A 21141-nucleotide genomic window follows, 5' to 3' on the forward strand; every position below is an offset into this window, starting at 1 on the left:
ACCATAGGCCCAGGACTCAGCGGTGTCAGCTCATTTTAAGATTCTCTTTGTTTGATCTAAAACCACCTGCAATCATTCCTACTGGTCTTTTTTAGAAGCTTGCCGATGAAGTGAGCTGTAGCTCACGAAAATTTATGCTCAAATAAATTGGTTAGTCTCTAAGGTGCCACAAGTCCTCCTGTTCTTTTTGTGAATACAGACTAACACGGCTGCTCCTCTGAAACCTTTATTTCATTAGGTATTCTTTGAACCAGACATCCTTCCCCCTACTGCTTACTGGGTGATGGAGGTGGGGGGTTGTGTGTCTGTGTGTGTGTGCGCGAGGGGGGAGGGCAGCTCTTCCTCATCCCTCCATACTGGGTGATGGAGGCGGTGTGGAGGGGCAGCGCTTTTCTCCCTACCCCTGCTGGGTGATGGAGATCGGGGGGGGGGCGGGGGCCATCTCCTGCCTACCGAGGGGCTCAAGTTCCTCTGCCCAGTACGCACCCTCCACCCGTGAGCTTCTGTGGGCATCTCCACGTGACACTCGCGCAAGGATGAAGCAGGCAGAGTTCATTGGCCGCTCCGGCGCTCAGAAGGAAGTTGTGATTGGTCGCACTTTCTCCTAGAAGGCGGAGCCGGACGGGACGCAGCCAATCAGGAGGGCCTTCCACGCGGACGACAGAGCCGGCTTGCGCCGTGGGTGCTCTTGCCTGTCAAGCCGAAGTTTGCGCAGGCCCCGTGGCGGGAGCGCGCGGGAGAGGGAGCGCGCGACCGGGGCAAGCCGGGCTCGGCTGAGTCAGGACGGTCGCAGGCGGCAGCGGGGAGCGTAGCCGACGGGCCGGAGCGGCTGCTGCGTAGCGAGAAGGAGCAACGGCCGGGCGGGTTCCTAGGGTCGGGTAGAGGCTAAACCCGCTCCCCACTCAGGCCGCCCCCGCCGGCATAGTCCCCTCCGCCGCTTTGGGGAGTCACCCCCCCCCGGTCCCCTCAGAGAGACCCCGCCTCGCCTCGCCTCTCCCGCGAGAGACTCCCCGCAGCGCCCGGCTCCCAGCATGGCTCTGCTCCAGCGCCTGGCCCGGCTCGCTGCCTACTTGCAGGACCCGCAGAAAGTGGCCGACTTCCAGCGGCTCTGCGGGGTGGAGGGGCCTCCGGGCTGGGCCGCCTCCCTTCCCCTCGCTGAGGCGCGCGGGGAGCCGGGGCCGTTAGCCAACGGCAGCTGCCCCGCCGTGAACGGCGGCGGAGGAGGCGATGGGTGGCCCCGGCTCAGAGCCGCCGCTGGCGGGGAGAAGCGGCGCCCGAAGGGGCTGGGGAACGGGGCGATCCCCGGGGGAGCCGGCGGGGAGGGAGCCCCGCAGCAGGAGGACGGGAAGGAGCCCCAGCAGATCTGGGGGAGGAGGCAGCCGCGCCGCAACTCCCTGACCGGGGAAGCCGCCTGCCAGGAGATTGCCATCCGCAACCCCTTCCTCTATTATCTGTTCAACCTGGGCACGGAGCTGGGCAACGAGCTCTTCTACATCCTCTTCTTCCCCTTCTGCATCTGGAACCTGGACGCCTGGGTGGGCAGGAGGCTCATCATCGTCTGGGTCTGGGTTATGTACCTGGGCCAGTGCACCAAGGATGTGATCCGCTGGCCGCGGCCTGCCTCCCCTCCCGTGGTGAAGCTGGAGGTCTTCTACAACTCCGAGTACAGCATGCCCTCCACCCACGCCATGTCGGGCACTGCCATCCCTCTGGCGCTGGTCCTGCTCAGCTACGGCAGGTGGCAGGTAACCCGCGCCCCTCTTTTTCATTGCAAGATGCACTCCACTGCCTTAATGGGAGGGGTGAACTGGTTTGGATAAAATACGAAACCTGTTCCTTCCTCCCCCCCTCCCCCAAAGTAATCTGTTCTTGAAAATGAATGTGAACTGAACCTTTGGGGGGGGGGTGTCATTCAGGTAAGTGTTTAGGTATCAGGAGGGAGACTTCTAGTATTTCCAGTTTTTATTTGAATAGTAACAATGTGCACAGTGTGCTCTAAATCTCTGTCTGCCCCCCTTCTTCAGAGACTTTTTGTAGCCTCAAGTGGTTTGGGCAAACTTTGTACTAGAAGCTGATCTTTTGGCAGGCTGATTGGTTTCATTGACCGAGCAACAGGAACTTTAGAGTTCAGTGATAATCTTACTTTTGCTTCTGATTTACCACTTGTCCTTGGCATCTCCTTTAGTTTAATAATCTCTTATCTGGGTGTTGAAGATGTAAATAATCCTCCAAAGTGCTGCGCAACTATAGAAGTACTAATTTTTATCAGGAACTGACTTCTGAATCTTTTCAGGTTTGCCCTTCTCTCATCTAAATCTTAATCTCAGGTATATTGCATCTTAAATCAGCAAGGTCAAGTTTAAATGATAAATTGTTGTACTCTAGGGATAATTAGATCATGTCATGTTTTCAGTTGCAGTAGTATTGCTGAAATTTTTGCTGTTTAACATATTGCTAGAAAATTCTCTACAAATACATGATCCTCGAGTTCTCTCGCACCACTTGCAGGGGCAGGTGAGCACAAGAGTTTTTGGTGGCTTTTTTGATCATTCTTTGATAGCAAGTGTTATAGACATAAGTTTCAATGCACTGCATATTAAGTAACAGCTACGTATTTGGAGGATACAGATCTCCTATGTCCAGTTTCTGTTAAAGGGGTTGATTTCTACTTGCAACATGTTTAGCATTTTCAAACTGCTGTCTGTACTGCTTTTCATATAGCTGTATAACTTTTAAGAAGTGCAGCAAATTGCTATGAGATACTTTCTGCTTAGTGACTAAAGAACCCTTATCTTTTCAGTCAGTGCTGTTAATGATCACTGGCTATTTACTGTCATAGCATGATGCTTGTGTTTTTTTTATCTCAGTCTGTGAAATGGGTTTTCTGAAAGGAGATTGCTGGTTGAAGGTTCATAACTGGGCAAGTATGGAGTTTAAACAAAGGTTGAGATTCAAAGTGCAGTAACTAAACCTTGGTAAAAATCGATCCACTCCCAAAAGTATAGTTATTTTGGATACCTACACTTTTTTTAGCCAAAGGCCAAGTGCCTTCTACTATACACCAAGTCCCCACCCACTTGATGTGCACAGGCATCTGATAGATCAAGGTGTTAAGGTTTACTTAATTAAATATATATATATATAATTATTCAGTTATTAGTCACTGATTGTTTATAGTTTCACTATAAAGAGGTACTCTTAAAAATGGACCTTATTCAGCAACATGTGTATTCAGTCACAGTTGCTTACCTTTAGTGACAGAAAAATGTTTTATTGCCTTTAACCCCATTAGCAGTGGAGAGCTGACAGTCTGAGAATGTGAGTTGTAGTACTTTCTATATATCCTTAACAGAATAACTTACTAATGCCAGAGACACAATGTGGGTGAGGTAATATTTTATTGGACCAACTTCTGTTGGTGAGAGAGACAAGCTTTTGAGCCACACAATTCTTTTTCAGGTCAGGGAAAGGTACTCTGAGCATCACAGCTAAATGCAAGGTGGGACAGACAAGACTACAATGACACTGCATATGTTACTAATGCTAGTCAGTTATATCCATGAAAACCCTATGAAGGCAATGCTGGTAGTAATGTGTGGGAAGCAGAGTCAAGCTTGATTGTCAGAGTGACTTTACAGCCTTGGCAATCTGAGAAATAGTATTTTTACTGGTAAACTAACTACACTTGTTATGGAAACTCAAGTGATGACAAACATGGGACCCATGCTTTGGTTTGATTTGTTGTCACTATTCAGTGTAGAACCAAGCTTGACCTTTTCAATAAATCAGCATCTTTTAAATGGATTGCTCTGCAATCTCTTGATTCCATGAAAAACTTAATTTCATATGAAATTATTTGCTTGAATAGTAGAGCACACTGAAACTAAAATTTGTTCAGGATAGTATCTGTCATCTGAAGAAGTATGACCAATCAGACAAGGATGCTTCAGAAACTTTATAGAAAATTGATGCTGTGAATAAATGTGCTGGACTTCCCATAAAAGTTAGGGCAGTAACATTTAAGTAGTTTCATTGACGCTTTTAAATATATTTTTATTCTTGTTGGGGAGAGGAGTTTGATTTATGTGGAGTGGATCTCTGTGATTGGGCCTAGATATTGAGAATCTCAGCTTTGACTCGTTGTGCTTATTGTCTTATACTAGGCCTTTTATTGTAGCTTGACATCTAACCAAGGAGGATGGCAATGTTTTTTTCTTTTGAAGCCTTTTTGTGCTGCTCATGAGTGCTGGCTATAAGGATTTGCTATGAAGCAGTTTAGAGGTACTCTCTCTGCTGTACAATTGGGAGTACTGCATTCATAATAATTCCAGACTCTGCTAAAAGTTTGAACTCATGTCTCTTGTATAGTAGTGAAGTGCTCTGTTGATGGATTTTGTTGCATTACGTATTATGACTAAACTTTTTAAATAAAATGGATTTTTAGCACTGACTTCCCAAACTAATATTTCCAAAGGAATATTTAAAATTAGATTAGTGACATGAAACCATTAAACTAAATCTCTCCTGAAAACTCTCATTGTTTTCAGTGATGATGTAGCTGGTTGGTCCCAGGACTTCAAAGGCACATGGTGAGTGAGGTAATATAAGTTGGTCCAATAAAAGATATTACCTCACCCATCTTGTCTTTGAAAAACCCTACTGTTTTAAAAAACCTTGCAGAGTATTCTCACTAAGGGGTCACATCCTGCTTCCATCAAGGACAATGGCAAAACTCCTTTTGACTTCAGTTGTGCTGGATTGGGCAAAATTAGTGTATATTGTAGGGAACAACTCTGCAGAGATGCCTTTTATTCTTCAGTAGAAGAAAGTTAATAGTTTTAAAAATATTTTTGAAGTACTACTTTTTTGTATAGGTATTTTTTATGCCAATTACATAAAAACTACTCTTCTTGCTGCTACCTTCCACCAGGTGCAGTTCTTTTGCATTCATAGAATGCTGTTCTTAATGGAATTTTGTTAATTACTTTTCTCTTTAACAAATAAGTAGAGCTTGGTAAATCCTTTAGAAGTTAATGGCTTAGGCCCTTTTATTCATACAGAGTTGAAGCTTTAATTTGAAAAGAAAATTCCTGTTATCATAAGAGCCATAAGAAACATTCTAAATGTGAATCAAATATAAACTGATACACTATTGTCTGTCCTTGGATTCAGGAAGGCAACTCTAATACTTCTGCTGTTTCACATAGCCCTGTTCTACACTACGGTGTTAGGTCGGATTTAGCCGCATTGGGTCAATTTAAAGACTGCGTCCACACAACAAACTCCGTTCCGTCAACCTAAAGGGCTCTTAAAATTTACTTCTGTACTCCTCCCCGATGAGGGGAGTAGCACTAAAATGGACCTTGCTGGGTCAAATTTGGGGTAGTGCGGACGCAAATGAACGGTATTGGCCTCTGGGAGCTATCCCAGAGTGCTCCATTGTGACCGCTCTGGACAGCACTTTGAACTCTGATGTACTAGCCAGATACACAGGAAAAGCCCTGAGAACTTTTGAATTTCATTTCCTGTTTGGTCAGTGTGGTGAACTCAGCAGCACAGGTGACCATGCAGTCCCCGCCGACTCGTAGAGTGTAGAATGTTTCTACGCTCACCCTATCATCTCCGTCCCTGATGTTATCGCAGATTAGAAGACAAAAAAAATGCACTTGCAATAACATGTTTTCAGTTTTACATGCAGTCCTCCCACACTGATAGGGCACAGTTTAATGCATGGAGGTATTCAGTAGTAGAGGCCAGGAAAGAATTAAGTGAGCGTGAAGAGTGGAGGCAGGACATGATGCTGAGGCTAATGGGGGAGCAAAGGGACATGATAAAGAGTCTGTTGGGGGAGCAGGAAAGCCAACAAGAGCACAGACCCCCGCTGCATCCACTGTATAACCGCCTCCCCATGTTCCATAGCCTCCTCACCCAGACGCTCAAGAATGCATGAAACTGGTTTTCATAGCCTCTCTGATGTGCAGCGCACCTTGCTGTGCTCTTCTAATTGCCCTGGTGTCTGGCTGCTGAAAATCAGACACCAGGCAATTTTCCTCAACCTCCCACCCCGCCATAAATGTCTCCCGCTTACTCTCACAGATATTATGGAGCACATAGCAAGCAACAAAGGGAATGTTGGTTGCGCTGAGGTCTGACCAACAGCGCCAGCGAGCTTTTAAACGTCCAAAGGCACATTCTACCACCATTCTGCACTTGCTCAGTCTGTAGTTGAACAGCTCCTTACTACTGTCCAGGCTTCATGAGCCATGGGAGCAAAGGGTAGGCTGGGGTAGGTGCAACTGCACGGTGCTGCCGGCTGGGAGAGCAGCCTGCGGTAGAAGCCTCCAGCTTGCAGGAGAGCAGAGTTGCAGCGGAAGTGGTGGAGCCGTACACCATGCCCTGGAGGTTGCTAGGAGACGGGCAGGGAAGACGTTCCCCGAACCCCTGGCCAAGCTACATGTCTGATGAGGACAGCTACCAGTCCTACTGCACCGTCTGCTGCAGAGTTGCAGGAGAGCAGAGTTGCAGTGGAAGCGGTGGAGCTGTACATCATGGATGAGGACGGCTAGCCGTCCTACTGCACCATCTGCTGCGAAGGCACCCAGGAGCTGCTGCTGTGTAGCAATGCCAGCTGCTGCAGGTGCTTCTGTGTCAAATGCTTGGAGGCCCTGGTAGGGCAAGGTACCTCGGCCAAGGCAAAAGAGCAAGAGCCCTGGAGCTGTTACATGTGTCAACCACAGAAGTGCTCTGGGGTGTTACAGTGCCAACCGGACTGGAATGTATGGCTGCAAGACTTCTTCACCAGCGACAAAGGACAGGAATATGATGCACCTAAAATCTAAAAAGGCCCACGCATTTCAGAGTCACTACCCTTGATAACAGAACCTCAATGATTGCATTGGCTACTTGAGTCACAGCAGCCCCCTACAGTAGTCTTGCTCACAACAGCAGCAGTGACAGTGAGCTGAGCGGGCTCCATGCTTGCCATGGTATGGTGTCTGCACAGGTAACCCAGGAAAAAAGGCGTGAAACAATTGTCTGCCGTTGCTTTCACGGAGGGAGGGGCGACTGACGACGTGTACCCCAAAGCACCCGCAACAATATTTTTGCCCTATCAGGCATTGGGAGCTTAACCCAGAATTCCAATGGGTGGTAGGAACTGTGGGATAGCTACCCACAGTGCACCGCTCCATAAGTCGATGCTAGCCATGTTAGTGAGGATGCAGTCCACCGAATTAATGTGCTTAATGTGGACATATGCAATCGACTGTCTAATAGACTTCTATAAAACCAACCTAATTTTGTAGTGTAGACATACCAATAGTTACCCATAAAGTACGGGTGGGACATAAATAAAACACTGGTTCCCGTCACTACTCTGGAAATAGTGGATTAATTTAAATTACCACTTGGGAGAGCTTTGAGCAACAGGGGACCGCAGTAGTAGTAGTCCCCATCTTTTGTGTGTTAAAGCTGAAAAGTGTAGTATTCTATTTTGGTTTATTATTGACAGGACTCAAAGATCTCTACCTAGAGTGTGACATATGGAGCCCTAATCTATGGTCTGCAAATACCCCACATTTTACCATATTTCTTGAATTCTTTTGCACAACCGGAGAGACCTTGAAGTATTCTTGTTTCCAAAAGAACAGTATTGATCTTTTAGCAGCAAGAAAAAAAAACTGTTTTGATAATACTTCATTATAGTTAACTGTTCTGTCCTCCTTGTAATATGACTTTAATTGATACTTATTTTGAGACTATATAGAAACTTGACTAATGAGCTCTCTATTTCAGCTATACCGGATTATGTTGACAAAATTCCTTCATTTTATTAAATTGTTTACTAAGGTGGAAAAACCCACAAACTTTATAATTTTACTTGGTGCCTTTGAGACACAAAGCAGATGCAATCTATCCATGGAAATTTAGATCCACTATTGTGGATATTAATACAATAGATGATGAAAATTGTAAAGAAAACTAATTAACTGGAAATAAGGGTGTCATGGATTTTTTTTAAAGGTGTATTCCCTTGTTCCTATCAAGATGTACATTCACACACCTTTTTCTAAATATATGATTTTTACCACAGTAAAAAAAATATAGGCACTCTCTACTCTTTAACCAATCTTCAATATTTTAAATATTATAAAGTGCCATGGGGGTAAGAGGTAATGTAAAAGCACTGTATGATGTAAACAGTTAACTGACATCTGATAAAATTTTCAAGAACTTTAGAGAGTTGCCTTAAAATTGCCTTAAAACAAAGGCAAGAGTCGGCTTCTGTCTTTAGCAGATTCCTTAGTCTGATTGCCTTCCTTTTAATCTAATCATTCTTCCTTAACTTTCCTGTAAATTATTGAAGTGTAATTCTTGTGAATTTTGATAAATGATTTAATTACTAATCATAGTAGTTGGTGAGCCAGATAAATTGAACCATTAAAATGTTGATTGAGTTTTCAATTGTAACCTTGTTTTGAACATTGTATTGTGTTATATTTGATTAGCTTAAGGGAACTACAAATAAAATGAGTGATATATTTACTTCACATTTGTTTGCTTATTCTTTTACTAAATCCTTAAAAGCACCCTAGATTTGTTCCTCTTGAAATTTCAGTGCAGGAGAACAACTTAGTTAAGAGTTAAAGGTAAATACATTGAATAACTGTGTATTTTTAATTGACTAAAATCCTATCACCACTACATAAGTTATATACTACATTCTCTTCACTTTGCTATTAGTGCTTTGGCACACAATTTGAGGGAGTTCTCAGTAATAGGAACATTTCTACCCAGCAGGATCATATTTATCCTGTAATGTCAGATGAAATAACTGATGCAGTTGTCAGGTTCTCAGGATCATGTTTAATTTATAAATTCACAGATAAAAATACTCAAATCTCATTGAAGATTGACCATATACTGTACATGCAAATAAGCTCCTTACATTCTATTTCTTGAACATTTTATGAAATACATTCAATAATGTATATTCAAATGTGTGTATTAGTAGACTAATGGTAGAACAGCCAGTAAAACTACAAATCATAGAGGTTTGTATCTATAAATTGACACCAATTGCAACTTCTTTACTTGGTAAATTATCCATAGCCTCATTATGTATAACAAAGCAAACATTGTTTTAATTTCAAATTGTCAGTCAGATCACATTTGATCAGTCCTTAGTTTTTTAAAAAACTAAATAAATTAAATAAAAAAATTTGCGCACACATCTTGTCATATTCTCATGACTTTGTAGGGTTGGCACAAATATGTAGTTAATATTTTCAGGGCTTGTCTACTAAAAACTGTAGTGAAGGGTGCAGTATTTTGCCATATTACTTGATTAAGAGATTTTGACAAAACGTATGATTTCTTTAAGGTCTTGAGAAATGTTTTGTATTAACAATTATAGATGCCCTTCATAAGGTTTGCACCTCGTAATCTTGTAAAGATAATGTAACAGTTCTTCCTTCCCTGTCATCACTAATAATCTTCTCATAAGCTTTCCTTGCCTGAATTATTTTCTGGAGTCTTATCTTGAGACTGATGCCCAGAGATGCTGAGCATCCAAAGGCACTTGGCACCCAGCAAGTTCCCATATTTACCCATATCTTGTAAATACCTTGATTCAGATAATGTCTCACTCTGGAAAGCATAGAGTAAATTTTTTTTTATAAATGAGTTATTAGTTATGTGGTTCACAGATCCATGACTCAGTTATGTGCAGCCTTGGAGGCGGAACAAACCTGGCAGTAAGGGAGATGTCTGTCCACCACAGAGAAACCACCAGATTTCATCATCCTCTTTAGGTTATGTCTACACTGCAGTTAAAAACTTGTAGTTGGCCTGTGCCAGCTGACTTGGAGTCATGGGGCTTGGACTAAGGGGCTATTTAACAGAGGTGTAGATGTTTGGGCTCAGGTTTACAGTCTAGGCTCTAGACCCTGCAAGGGGCAGAGGGTGCCAGAGCTTGGGTTCTGAGCCTGAACATCTGCACCACAATTAAACAGCCCCAAGACAGAGTCAGCTGGCACAGGCCAGCCCCAGGGTTTTAATTGCAGTGTAGACATACCCTTAAACTGCAGGCAGGCAGACCTGCTACAGAACATATATAAAGAAGTGGAGGTGTGCAGGCAGGCAGACCTGCTACAGAACATATATAAAGAAGTGGAGGTGAGGGAGGAGACAGCTGAAATTCTTGAGGCTCTGCTATTGTCAGCAGAGGCTATCCCCCTTTCTGTCCCTCCCCTCCTTGCTCATCTGTGTGGAATGCATCATGGGTAAGAAGCGAGAGAAAGCTGGACGTTGTCTTTTTTTTCCATAGATATTAAGGTCAGAAGGGACCATTATGATCATCTAGTCTGATCTCTTGCACAATGCAGTCCACTGAATCTCACCCACCCACTCCTGCAATAAACCTCTCACCTATGTCTGAGCTATTGAAGTCCTCAAATCATGGTTTAAAGACTTCAAGGTGCAGAGAATCCTCCAGCAAGTGACCTGTGCCCCACGCTGCAGAGGAAGGCAAAAAGCCCCCAGGGCCTCTTCCAATCTGCCCTGGGGGAAAATTCCTTCCCAACCCCAAATATGGCGATCAGCTGAACCCTGAGCATGTGGGCAAGATTCACCAGTCAGATACCCAGGAAAGAATTCTCTGTAGTAACTCAGATCCCACCCCATCTAACATTCCATCACAGGCCATTGGGCCTATTTACCATGAATAGTTAAAGATCAATTAATTGCCAGAATCATGTTGTCCCATCATACTATCTCCTCCATAAACTTATCAAGTTTAATCTTTAAGCTAGATGGGTCTTTTGCCTCCAGTGCTTCCCTTGGAAGGCTGTTCCAGAACTTCACTTCTCTGATGGTTAGAAACCTCGGTCTAATTTCAAGTCTAAACTTCCTGATGGCCATTTTATATCCATTTGTTCTTGTGTCCACACTGGTACTGAGCTTAAATAATTCCTCTCCCTCCCTGGTATTTATCCCTCTGATATATTTATAGAGCAATCATATCTCCCCTCAGCCTTCTTTTAGTTAGGCTAAACAAGCCAAGCTCCTTGAGTCTCCTTTCATAAGACAAAAAGAGTACTTGTGGCACCTTAGAGACTAACCAATTTATTTGAGCATAAGCTTTCGTGAGCTACAGCTCACTTCGTCGGATGCATACTGTGGAAAGTTTAGAAGATCTTATTATATACACACAAAGCATGAAAAAAATACCTCCTCCCACCCCACTCTCCTGCTGGTAATAGCTTATCTAAAGTGATCACTCTCCTTACAATGTGTATGATAATCAAGTTGGGCCAAGCCTATTTCCCCTTGTTTTTTCCTACCCCCACCCCCCCAGACGTTCTTGTTAAACCCTGGATTTGTGCTGGAAATGGCCCACCTTGATTATCATACACATTGTAAGGAGAATGATCACTTTAGATAAGCTATTACCAGCAGGAGAGTGGGGTGGGAGGAGGTATTTTTTTCATGCTTTGTGTGTATATAATAAGATCTTCTAAACTTTCCACAGTATGCATCTGATGAAGTGAGCTGTAGCTCACGAAAGCTTATGCTCAAATAAATTGGTTAGTCTCTAAGGTGCCACAAGTACTCCTTTTCTTTTTGCGAATACAGACTAACACGGCTGTTACTCTGAAACCTTTCATAAGACAGGTTTTCCATTCCTCGGATCATCCTAGTAGCCCTTCTCTGTACCTGTTCCAGTTTGAATTCATTCTTCTTAAACATGGGAGACCAGAACTGCACATAGTATTCTAGATGAGGTCTCACCAGTGCCTTGTATAATGGTACTAACACCTCCTTATCTCTACTGGAAATACCTCTCCTGATGCATCCCAAGACCGCATTAGCTTTTTGCATGGCCATATCACATTGGCGGATCCCTCTGTTGATTGAGTGGCTGCACGGATGTCTGTGGTGACCCAGGTCCTTCTCGAGCTCAGGCTGAGACAGCATTTCCTGCAGCCTTCCTCCCTGAGCAGGACAGCTTCCAGGAAACATTGGCAGCACCTCACCATAAAATTACCCACACAGAGGCCCCAGGACTGTCATGAGTGGCAGCTCCTTACCACATGAGGGGTGTGTAAGTTGACACAATAGCAGAAGGCCTGGGGAGCCTTCCGCCCAGTTGCTGAAGCCCACGCTTACAGTCGTGAATGTTGGCCTGGAGCCCTGCCCCGCCTCTTTCTGACAGCTGCTGCGACAGCAGGGATTTACTGATAGAGACCCAGAGAGCAGACAGAAAAAGGAGAGTCTCATAAGGGACCTTCTGGCCCATCTGCTCCTAGTGTTCTGCAGCATACTCCTCTGTCCAGCCCTGCAGTGGCTTTGGGTTACTACCTGCCAGCAGTGTCCTACCAGTTCTATCTACCAGGTGCAGTATGTTGGTTAAGGATTATGTTTGAGTCACTGGGGTTGCAACCTGCTGCCCATGGAGTTGACTCAGTGTAAGGGGACTCAGCCCTCTATGGGGTGGTGGGGCATCACACCGCCTTGCTACATACTCTCTGCTGGGTTGGGACCTTCAGGCAGGGACTGTGCAAAATAGTTGTAGATAAGCCCAGGCCCTGGGTCAGGGCAGGGCAGCAAACAAACAGTCAGAAGCTCAGGCTCTCAGGCAGGGACTGAGCAAATAGTTCAACAGCAAACCCCAGGCTCCTGGCTTTGAGCGACCAGGGGGAGACTGCCACCCACAAGGTGGGTGGCAGGGGGGACGCAGGCCCACCCACTCCATTGCATCCCAGCCCCGGGCCCTAGCAGCGGCAGAAGATCCCACAGTAGGGATCCTGGCCGCAACACACTGACATTGATTCTGGCTGTGCTGCAGCCAGACTATGGTCAGCTGCCCCCGGGCAACTTCCGTACTCCCCCTTGTAGGGTATCTGGGTCAGGGTAGTGTCCTCGGAGGGTTCCAGCATCACGGATTCCTCCGGGTAACTGGCACCTGGTAGGCTTGGCAGCTCCTCTGGGTAGTTGGTGACAGGTAGGCTTAGCAGCTCCTCCATGCACCGGTCGGCATTAGGCATTGGCTGGTCCGGCCAGTCCCCAGGTCGGCTGTGGATTGCCGGGGTCTCCCAAGCCGGAGCCAGGCCACAGGCATCTGGCCTCTCCAGCGGCTGCAGCCCAAGTGAGCTCTGGGGTTGGGCTTTTCTACTTCCTGTCCTGCGCCTTGACCTCTGGGGGGCGGGCGCAGGATCCACTGGTTCCATCCACTTTGGTGTCTGGGGAGGTTCTTTTCTCTGCGGGGTGGTGGGGCACGACACTGCCTCGCTACACTCAGACTGTGTCTAGGAATCTCTCTCCAAAACAGGATGTGGGATCCTGGAAAGCCACCTTCTGCTCCCGGTGCAGCACAACCTTTCAGTTTGAACTCCCTCTTTCTAGGGCAAGAAATCTGCGCAAGAGAGTAGCCACAAGGTTCCACGGCCTTCCAGGAGACCCTCAATCTGAAATTTCTCTTGCTGTCTGAGGAAGAGCATCAATGGAGACATTAGAAAAAAAGGTTTCAGAGTAACAGCCGTGTTAGTCTGTATTCGCAAAAAGAAAAGGAGTACTTGTGGCACCTTAGAGAAGGTCTTCTGCAGTTTCTACGGTATGCATCCGATGAAGTGAGCTGTAGCTCACGAAAGCTCATGCTCAAATAAATTGGTTAGTCTCTAAGGTGCCACAAGTACTCCTTTTCTTTTTATTAGAAAAAAAGGGGTCTCAGATGTTCAGACCCCTCTAGTCATCCCACTGTGAAGCTCTAAGGGAAGAAAAAGGGCTTCCCAATCTCTCTGTTTTATGAAGAATCTGATTCAGGTAATTTCTCTAGGAAGCACTCTAAGGGCTTGTCTACAAGGGGCTTTGCTTTATGACAAACCAGTGTGTGACTCTACACTACAGTAGCTTACCGTGCATTAACATTCCATGTGGATGGTGCTACAGCACATTAAGAGTTGCTTAGTGCACTGTAGCATCATCCACATAGGAAAGAGTAGATAAGACTTGTAGATAAGTCCTCAAGAGATACAAAGTGAAATGTTTCCCTCAAGCTACATAAATCTGTGGAATGCAGCAAGGCAGATGCCTCCCGTGCTCACCTTTCTGAAGTGCAGCATAACAATCAGTGCAGAAAGCAGCAGACCATAGCCATGAACTGTTTCCTCTAGGTGTGCATAGTTGAAACCCTACAAAAGGAAATTCTCCCCACTTATGGAAGGAAGGTCACAACACCAAATCAGAATTGGAGAATCAAAGTTAAATAAAATAGCGCCCCCCCCACAAGCTGGACTCTCAGAGAAGAGTATACTGAGTATTCTAAATCACTATTATAAGGTCTGCAGATGCCGTAGACAAGCTATAGCTATATATCCCTCTTTATGCACCCTGGGAGGGTATAATAGTGGGATAGGGATTTCCTGTCACACCTAAAAGATGAGGAAAGTATCGGACAATCATCCGCGACTGCCACTGTGAGTTGTTGCCCTAATATCCTGGGTGTTGCTATCAGCCTTTGTTGCAGGTTGCTGTGCCTTGCCTCCACCTTCTAATCCAAGCAGATGGCTGTGCAGTCATGATGGGGACAGCAGCTCAGATGTAGAAGAACCAGCAGGCAAAAAGGGCATGTTGGTCCACTGTATTTTTTTACCCTGCCCCTGGCTTCCATTCTGTAAGCTCAGAAGTTTCCTCAGTGTGTAATAGTCAAAATTATCCTGGTATCTCTTATAAAAATAAATGTGCCTGTTTCTCTCGTGGTCAGGAACTCATCTTTTCTAACTGAGACTTTTTTTTTTTAATACCTGCAAGACTGTCTTCCTCACTATCCAACCCCATCACAGTACTCTTAGCCCCTTCCTTCTGGCATGAAAGCTATTGGGAGCAGCAGGCCCCAAGAGTAAACAAACATACGTGATATCTGTTAATCTGATACTGTAACTGCCCATTCATGCTTTCACAAGCAGTGATAATATGGGTGCACAATATTGTAAGTATGGTCTCTCTCAACCTATTTAAAAAGAGAATGGTATAGTCTAAGGGCTTCTCCCTAAGGAGGAAGAATCAGTTCATGCAGATAGTCATACTAGATTTCTTATGAATGGGAGCAATAGAACCTGTCCCCTCTCCAGAGAGGAAACAAGGCCTTTACTCCATATTGTTCCTGGTCTCTTCTCCCCTCTTGCCCCTTCCCCCGCAAATCAGAAGGCCATAAAGAGAAGTTCTTGACCTCAGGTATCTCAACAGTTCCATGAAGAAATCAAAATTCAGTATAGAGACCTTAAAATCCACAGTGGCTGCCAACAACAAAAGGAACTGCATGATATCAATGGATTTGAAGGATGCCTATCTCCATACGAGGAAGGATGGCCACCCGGTTTGGGCACTCGCCTGGGGTATGGCAGACCTAGGTTCCAATCCCTGCTCTGCCATGGACTTTCTGTGTGACCTGGGGCTAGTCCCTTAGCCTCTCTATGCCTCAGTTCCCCATCTGTAAAATATGGGTCCCAGAGGTGAGATGGGCACTGCCAAATTAAAACCACTCATTGAAATGTCATGAAATGGCACCCCTATGGACCAAGTTGGTCACAGGATATACACACACTATTGCTGTATAATAGTTACTGCTCAATCTAACAGTCTAACTGATGCTTCCTAAGCTTTGCTCTCAGAGCACAACACTATCAATACAGGTCCTTGCCCTTTGGCTTAGTAACAATATGGCAAGTATTTACAAAAGTGCTGATAGTGTTAATAATAGCTCTTGGACTGGAGAGGGTCTGAAACTACTTACCCTTTCCTGTGTGACCTCATCCAGAGCCACTGTCAAAGATGGCTCCACGCGATAAGGATGCTGCAGAGCCACAGTTTTGTGAAATCAGTTAACATTGACTCAATGGATTCCTCATCGTGGAGTCGACATAGACATGGTCCTTTATAAAGTTTCTATTTTCAGGAAAGAGAAGAGAAGCTGAGAAATTGTAACAGAAGTCAGTCTCTCAAGGGAGACCTTCATATGCTTCTGTTTCCCCTGGGATCAGTGGTCTTCATTGTAGATATTCTTAGTGGCTCATGCTCACAGGAGATCGCTACAGAGCTGCTTCTTATCTGACCTTCAGCGAAGGTCTATTTCCCCAGCAGGATTCTCAGGTCATTCAGATGGTGAATGTGTCTCGGCAGATTTAAGTTAGGAATTCTAATAGGCAAACCAGTTGGGACATTTTATCACCAAGATGCAAGCATAGAGGGATGGGGTGTTCACAAGGTGTCAAGAACTTTCCAAGGGTTCTGATGGAAACGAGAGCAAGCGCAGCATAAATTGGTGAGAGCTCAGGACAATCTGATACAGTCTCTAGTTTCTGCTCCCACATGTGGACTTACCTAATGTTGATCATGACAACACCTCAGCCATGTCATATGTCAGCAGGCAAAGGGGAACAAGGTCTACAGTCCCTCAAGGAGAAGCTCACCTTCTGATGACTTGGCCAGTCAATTCACTCTCTTCACATCCAAGGGAAAATAAATGTTATGGCTGGCTGGCTCAGCAGGCCAAAATTTGATTTATCCTGATTGGGAACTATGGCCAGATGTGTTCCATTTACTTGGAGAGGAATCTGGTCTCCCAGCAATAATTTGTTTGCCTCCCACTTGAATTGCAAAGTTTTTCAGTGTTCTTCTCAGGCTGGTGGAATCACAAAGCCAAGGCAACAGATGCTTTGTCAGAAAGATGGCCCAAAGGGATTCTTTTATTTATGTCTTTCCCTCCCTTTTCTCTCCTTGCCAAAACATTACAGAGGATCAGCAGAGAAGCAGCACTGGTAATTCTGGCTTCCCCAATGTGGCCAAGGAAGCCTTTTTTGACATGGTACAAAAAGCTCCTCTATGTTTTCTGTCCAGAAAGGATCTAATATTACAGGGGCCAGTTAGGCATCAGAAGCCAGACAGTCTGAACCTAATTGCTAAGTTCTTGAACAGAGCCCCTTAAGCCAAATAGGTTATTTAGAGGAGGTAATAGCCATACTTTTAGCTTCTAGAAAGGCCTGGTTGAGGTTTTCCTGTTGGTACCAGGACAAGGGTCTACATCTGCATTTTTCATTAATTTCTTCAAGATGGACTTGGGCTAGGCCTGGCAGTTCAGACACTCAAAGATCAAGTTGTTGCTTCATCTACTATTATTAATGCAGTAGATGAGTAGTGGATTTCATCTTAGCTACATGACTGGCAGGTATTTGTAGAGCAGCATCTCAAATACATCCTCCCAAGTACACAGAGTTCTTCCATAGAAGCTTGCCTAAGTGGTCTTTTTTGACAGCAGTCATGTTAGTTCCCAGGTGTTTGAGTTGGGAGCTTCTTTCCTGCAATGCTGAAACTTCTGTGAAGATAGTGGTACTTAGAACCAACCTTGTCTTCATTTCAGAAGTATCTGAAACTGAATGTGAAGATGATGCATAGGTTCCAGCTGGTACAGAATGGAGCTGCCTGCCATCTCTATTGCTCATCAGGTTTGTGCTCGGACCCTTTACTGGCTCCCAGTGAACTTCCGATGCTAGTTTAAGGCTTTGGTCGTAAATTTCAAAGCAATTAATAGATTAAGCCCCACCTACATGAAAGACCAAATTTTGATCTGTGAACCATCACAACAGCTGTGCTTTTCTGGGACAATGCAGATCACTAAGACCAAGACCAAGCATGTGAGAGCTGAAAACAACACACGTTCTCTGTCAAGTGGTTCCATCTGTGGAACAATCTTCAGAGGAGATCAGGTGAGTCTGACCATCTTTAGGAAATGTTGCAAAGCTTTTCTCTTTGAGAGAGCCTTTCTGCCATAAATGACAGGTTTCAGAGTAACAGCCGTGTTAGTCTGTATTTCTTTTTGCGAATACAAGTACTCCTTTTCTTTCTGCCATAAATGACACTTGCAAATCAAAGACTTATTTTATTCCCAACTCCCCACCCAAAAAATATCCCTACCACAAACTGAGTTCTGACCCCATAAAGGGAGAAGTGCCACAGACTCCATAAGTCCACTAAGGACTTTACTACTGTTGTTGATTTTTATCTGAAAGACACTCAGGCCCAGATTTTTGAAGGCATTTAGGCCTTGCTGCATTCGGTGTTGCAAAACCTACCTGATTTATAGCCTAAGTGTCATTTTCAAAAGGGATTTAGGCACTAGAAACTAAAATCCCATTGACAGTTAATGGGGTTTAGGCTCCTAAGTACTTAAATCCCTTGTGAAAAATGAGATTTAGGCTGCTGAATCATTTAGGTGTTGCAACACTGAGTGCAACAACACCTAAATACCTTTAAAAACTGAGCCTCAGATGCTATGGAGGTGGGTGTTGGTACAAAACTTAAATTGTATTATTGCTATGGGCAACTTTTCTTTAGTTGGCTTTCCACTGAGTCCTATTAAAATACTCTTGTATCTTGACTGTAATACCTAACAGATCTGAAATTGAAATGCATCCTTTCTGTGTCTTGTTTTCAACCACCTAAACTGGTTCAGAGCTTGGAAAAAACTCACTCACAAACTAAATCTTCCAGATGGGGTGGAAAAATACTTGGTTTGATACACCCCAAAGGCTTGCCTATTTAATATCCATTGGTACACAGTTCTGTCCTCCCCAAGAATAAATATATTCTGGTACACTGAAACAAACTCACTTTAACCTGTCAATTAATATTTCATAGAGTAGAAATAGAGGGAATTAAAATTCATGCTCTTCTGCTTCTTGAAAAGCAGATGGTGAACTGATTCTGGTTAGAGTCCATTCTTACAGTATCAGCCTAACAACCGTGCTTTTGTAAAGAACAAATAGCAGACTATCTTTGAATTGAGGGGTGCTTGTTTGGAAAGTGAGGCATTGAAAGGTGGGTCTTGAATGCTGTTGTGTTGCTACATCTTCAGAAGAGCTTTAAGTTACAACAGTAACAAACTATTTATTGAAAGTAGCAAATAAGATTTTTGAAAGGACACACGATAGATATTTCAAGAAAATTTGTTAAATTCCATTAGAAAAAGAACACTTCTGTGTGTACAACACAGGCCATAAAATTTCGCTGTCACACCCTGCATTGACCCCAATGACTTGTTTGGCTAAAACATATCTGCCTGATTTTAAGACATTAAGTAATGGAGAATCCACAACATCCCTTTGTAACTCTTCTTGTTAAAAAAAGAAAAAAAGTGCCTTATTTTTAATTTGAATTTGTCCAACTTTAACTTCCAGCCATTGGCTCTTGTTGTTGTTTTCCTCCTCTCAATTAAAGAACCTGTTAGTACCTAGTATTTTCTCCCTGTGAAGGTACTTAGACACTGTAATCAAGTACCTCTCAATCATTCTGATAAACTAAACAGATTAAGCTGTTTAAGTCTCTCACTGGAAGACATTTTGTCCACCCCGTCTAATAATTTTTGTTGTTTTTTCTGGCACCTTCTCCAATTTTTCCACATCCTTTTAAATGAAGAGCTGTATGCATTGTTCCAGTATCTGTATCACCAACGCTCCACAGAGAGATCAAATCACCTTACTCCTCACTCCTACGCAGCAGTACTGGTGGTGGTTTCATTTTATAGATCAGAACAGCTGCTTCAGCAAAACATGTTGAGAAAATGGGACAAAATTGCAGTATAACGGTAGTCTGTTAGATAAAATATAGAGGAAGACGTCTTTCGTTTCAGGACACGTTGCAATTTTACATTGTAGTCACTTAATTTCTAACATAGAATCATAGAATATCAGGGTTGGAAGGGACCTCAGGAGGTCATCTAGTCCAACCCCCTGCTCAGAGCAGGACCAATCCCCAACTAAATCATCCCAGCCAGGACTTTGTCAAGCCTGACCTTAAAAGTACCTGAGGAAGGAGATTCCACCACCTCCATAGGTAACACATTCCAGTGTTTCACCACCCTCCTAGTGAAAAAGTTTTTCCTAATATCCAACCTAAACCTCACCCACTGCAACTTGAGACCATTACTCCTCGTTCTGTCATCTGCTACCATTGAGAACAGTCTAGAGCCATCCTCTTTGGAACCCCCTTTCAGGTAGTTGAAAGCAGCTATCAAATCCCCCCTCATTCTTCTCTTCCGCAGACTAAACAGTCCCAGTTCCCTCAGCCTCTCCTCATAAGTCATATGTTCCAGTCCCCTAATCATTTTTGTTGCACTCTGCTGGACTCTTTCCAATTTTTCCACATCCTTCTTGTAGTGTGGGGCCCAAAACTGGACACAGTACTCCAGATGAGGCCTCACCAATGTCGAATAGAGGGGAACGATCACGTCCCTCGATCTGCTGGCAGTGCCCCACCTATACATCCCAAAATGCCATTGGCCGTCTTGGCAACAAGGGCACACTGTTGACTCATATCCAGCTTCTCGTCCACTAGGTCCTAGGTCCTTTTCTGCAGAACTGCTGCCGAGCCATTGGGTCCCTAGTCTGTAGCGGTGCATGGGATTCTTCTGTCCTAAGTGCAGGACTCTGCACTTGTCCTTGTTGAACCTCATCAGATTTCTTTTGGCCCAATCCTCTAATTGTCTAGGGCCCACTGTATCCTATCCCTACCCTCCAGCGTATCTACCTCTCCTCCCAGTTTAGTGTCATCTGCAAACTTGCTGAGGGTGCAATCCATACCATTCTCCAGATCATTTATGAAGATATTGAACAAAACCGGCCCGAGGACCGACCCTTGGGGCACTTCACTTGATACCGGCTGCCAACTAGACATGGAGCCATTGATCACTACCCGTTGAGCCCAACAATCTAGCCAACTTTCTATCCACCTTTATAGTCCATTCATCCAGCCCATACTTCTTTAACTTGCTGGCAAGAATACTGTGGGAGACCGTGTCAAAAGCTTTGCTAAAGTCAAGGAACAACATGCCCACCGCTTTCCCTTCATCCACAGAGCCAGTTATCTCATCGTAGAAGGCAATTAGATTAGTCAGGCATGACTTGCCCTTGGTGAATTCATGCTGATTGTTCCTGATCACTTTCCTCTCCTCTAAGTGCTTCAGAATTGATTCCTTGAGGACCTGCTCCATGATTTTCCCAGGAACGGAGGTGAGGCTGACTGGCCTGTAGTTCCCAGGATCCTCCTCCTTCCCTTTTTTAAAGATGGGCACTACATTAGCCTTTTTCCAGT

General features: G+C 44.6%; 1 protein-coding gene across 2 annotated transcripts in view; it reads left to right on the forward strand.

Annotated features, from left to right (window-relative positions):
* Positions 1–720: 720 nt before the first annotated feature.
* Positions 721–21141, forward strand: part of SGPP1 (sphingosine-1-phosphate phosphatase 1) — a 45786-nt gene continuing 25365 nt past the window's right edge. For both annotated transcript variants that reach the window (XM_073349884.1, XM_073349885.1), the window contains exon 1: positions 721–1745. In XM_073349884.1, coding sequence (XP_073205985.1) covers positions 1032–1745 — 714 coding nt within the window. In that variant the 5' untranslated portion in view covers positions 721–1031. The remainder of the gene's footprint in view (positions 1746–21141) is intronic.

This window comes from Lepidochelys kempii, chromosome 6, assembly GCF_965140285.1.
Source record: "Lepidochelys kempii isolate rLepKem1 chromosome 6, rLepKem1.hap1, whole genome shotgun sequence".
Lineage (NCBI taxonomy): Eukaryota > Metazoa > Chordata > Testudines > Cheloniidae > Lepidochelys > Lepidochelys kempii.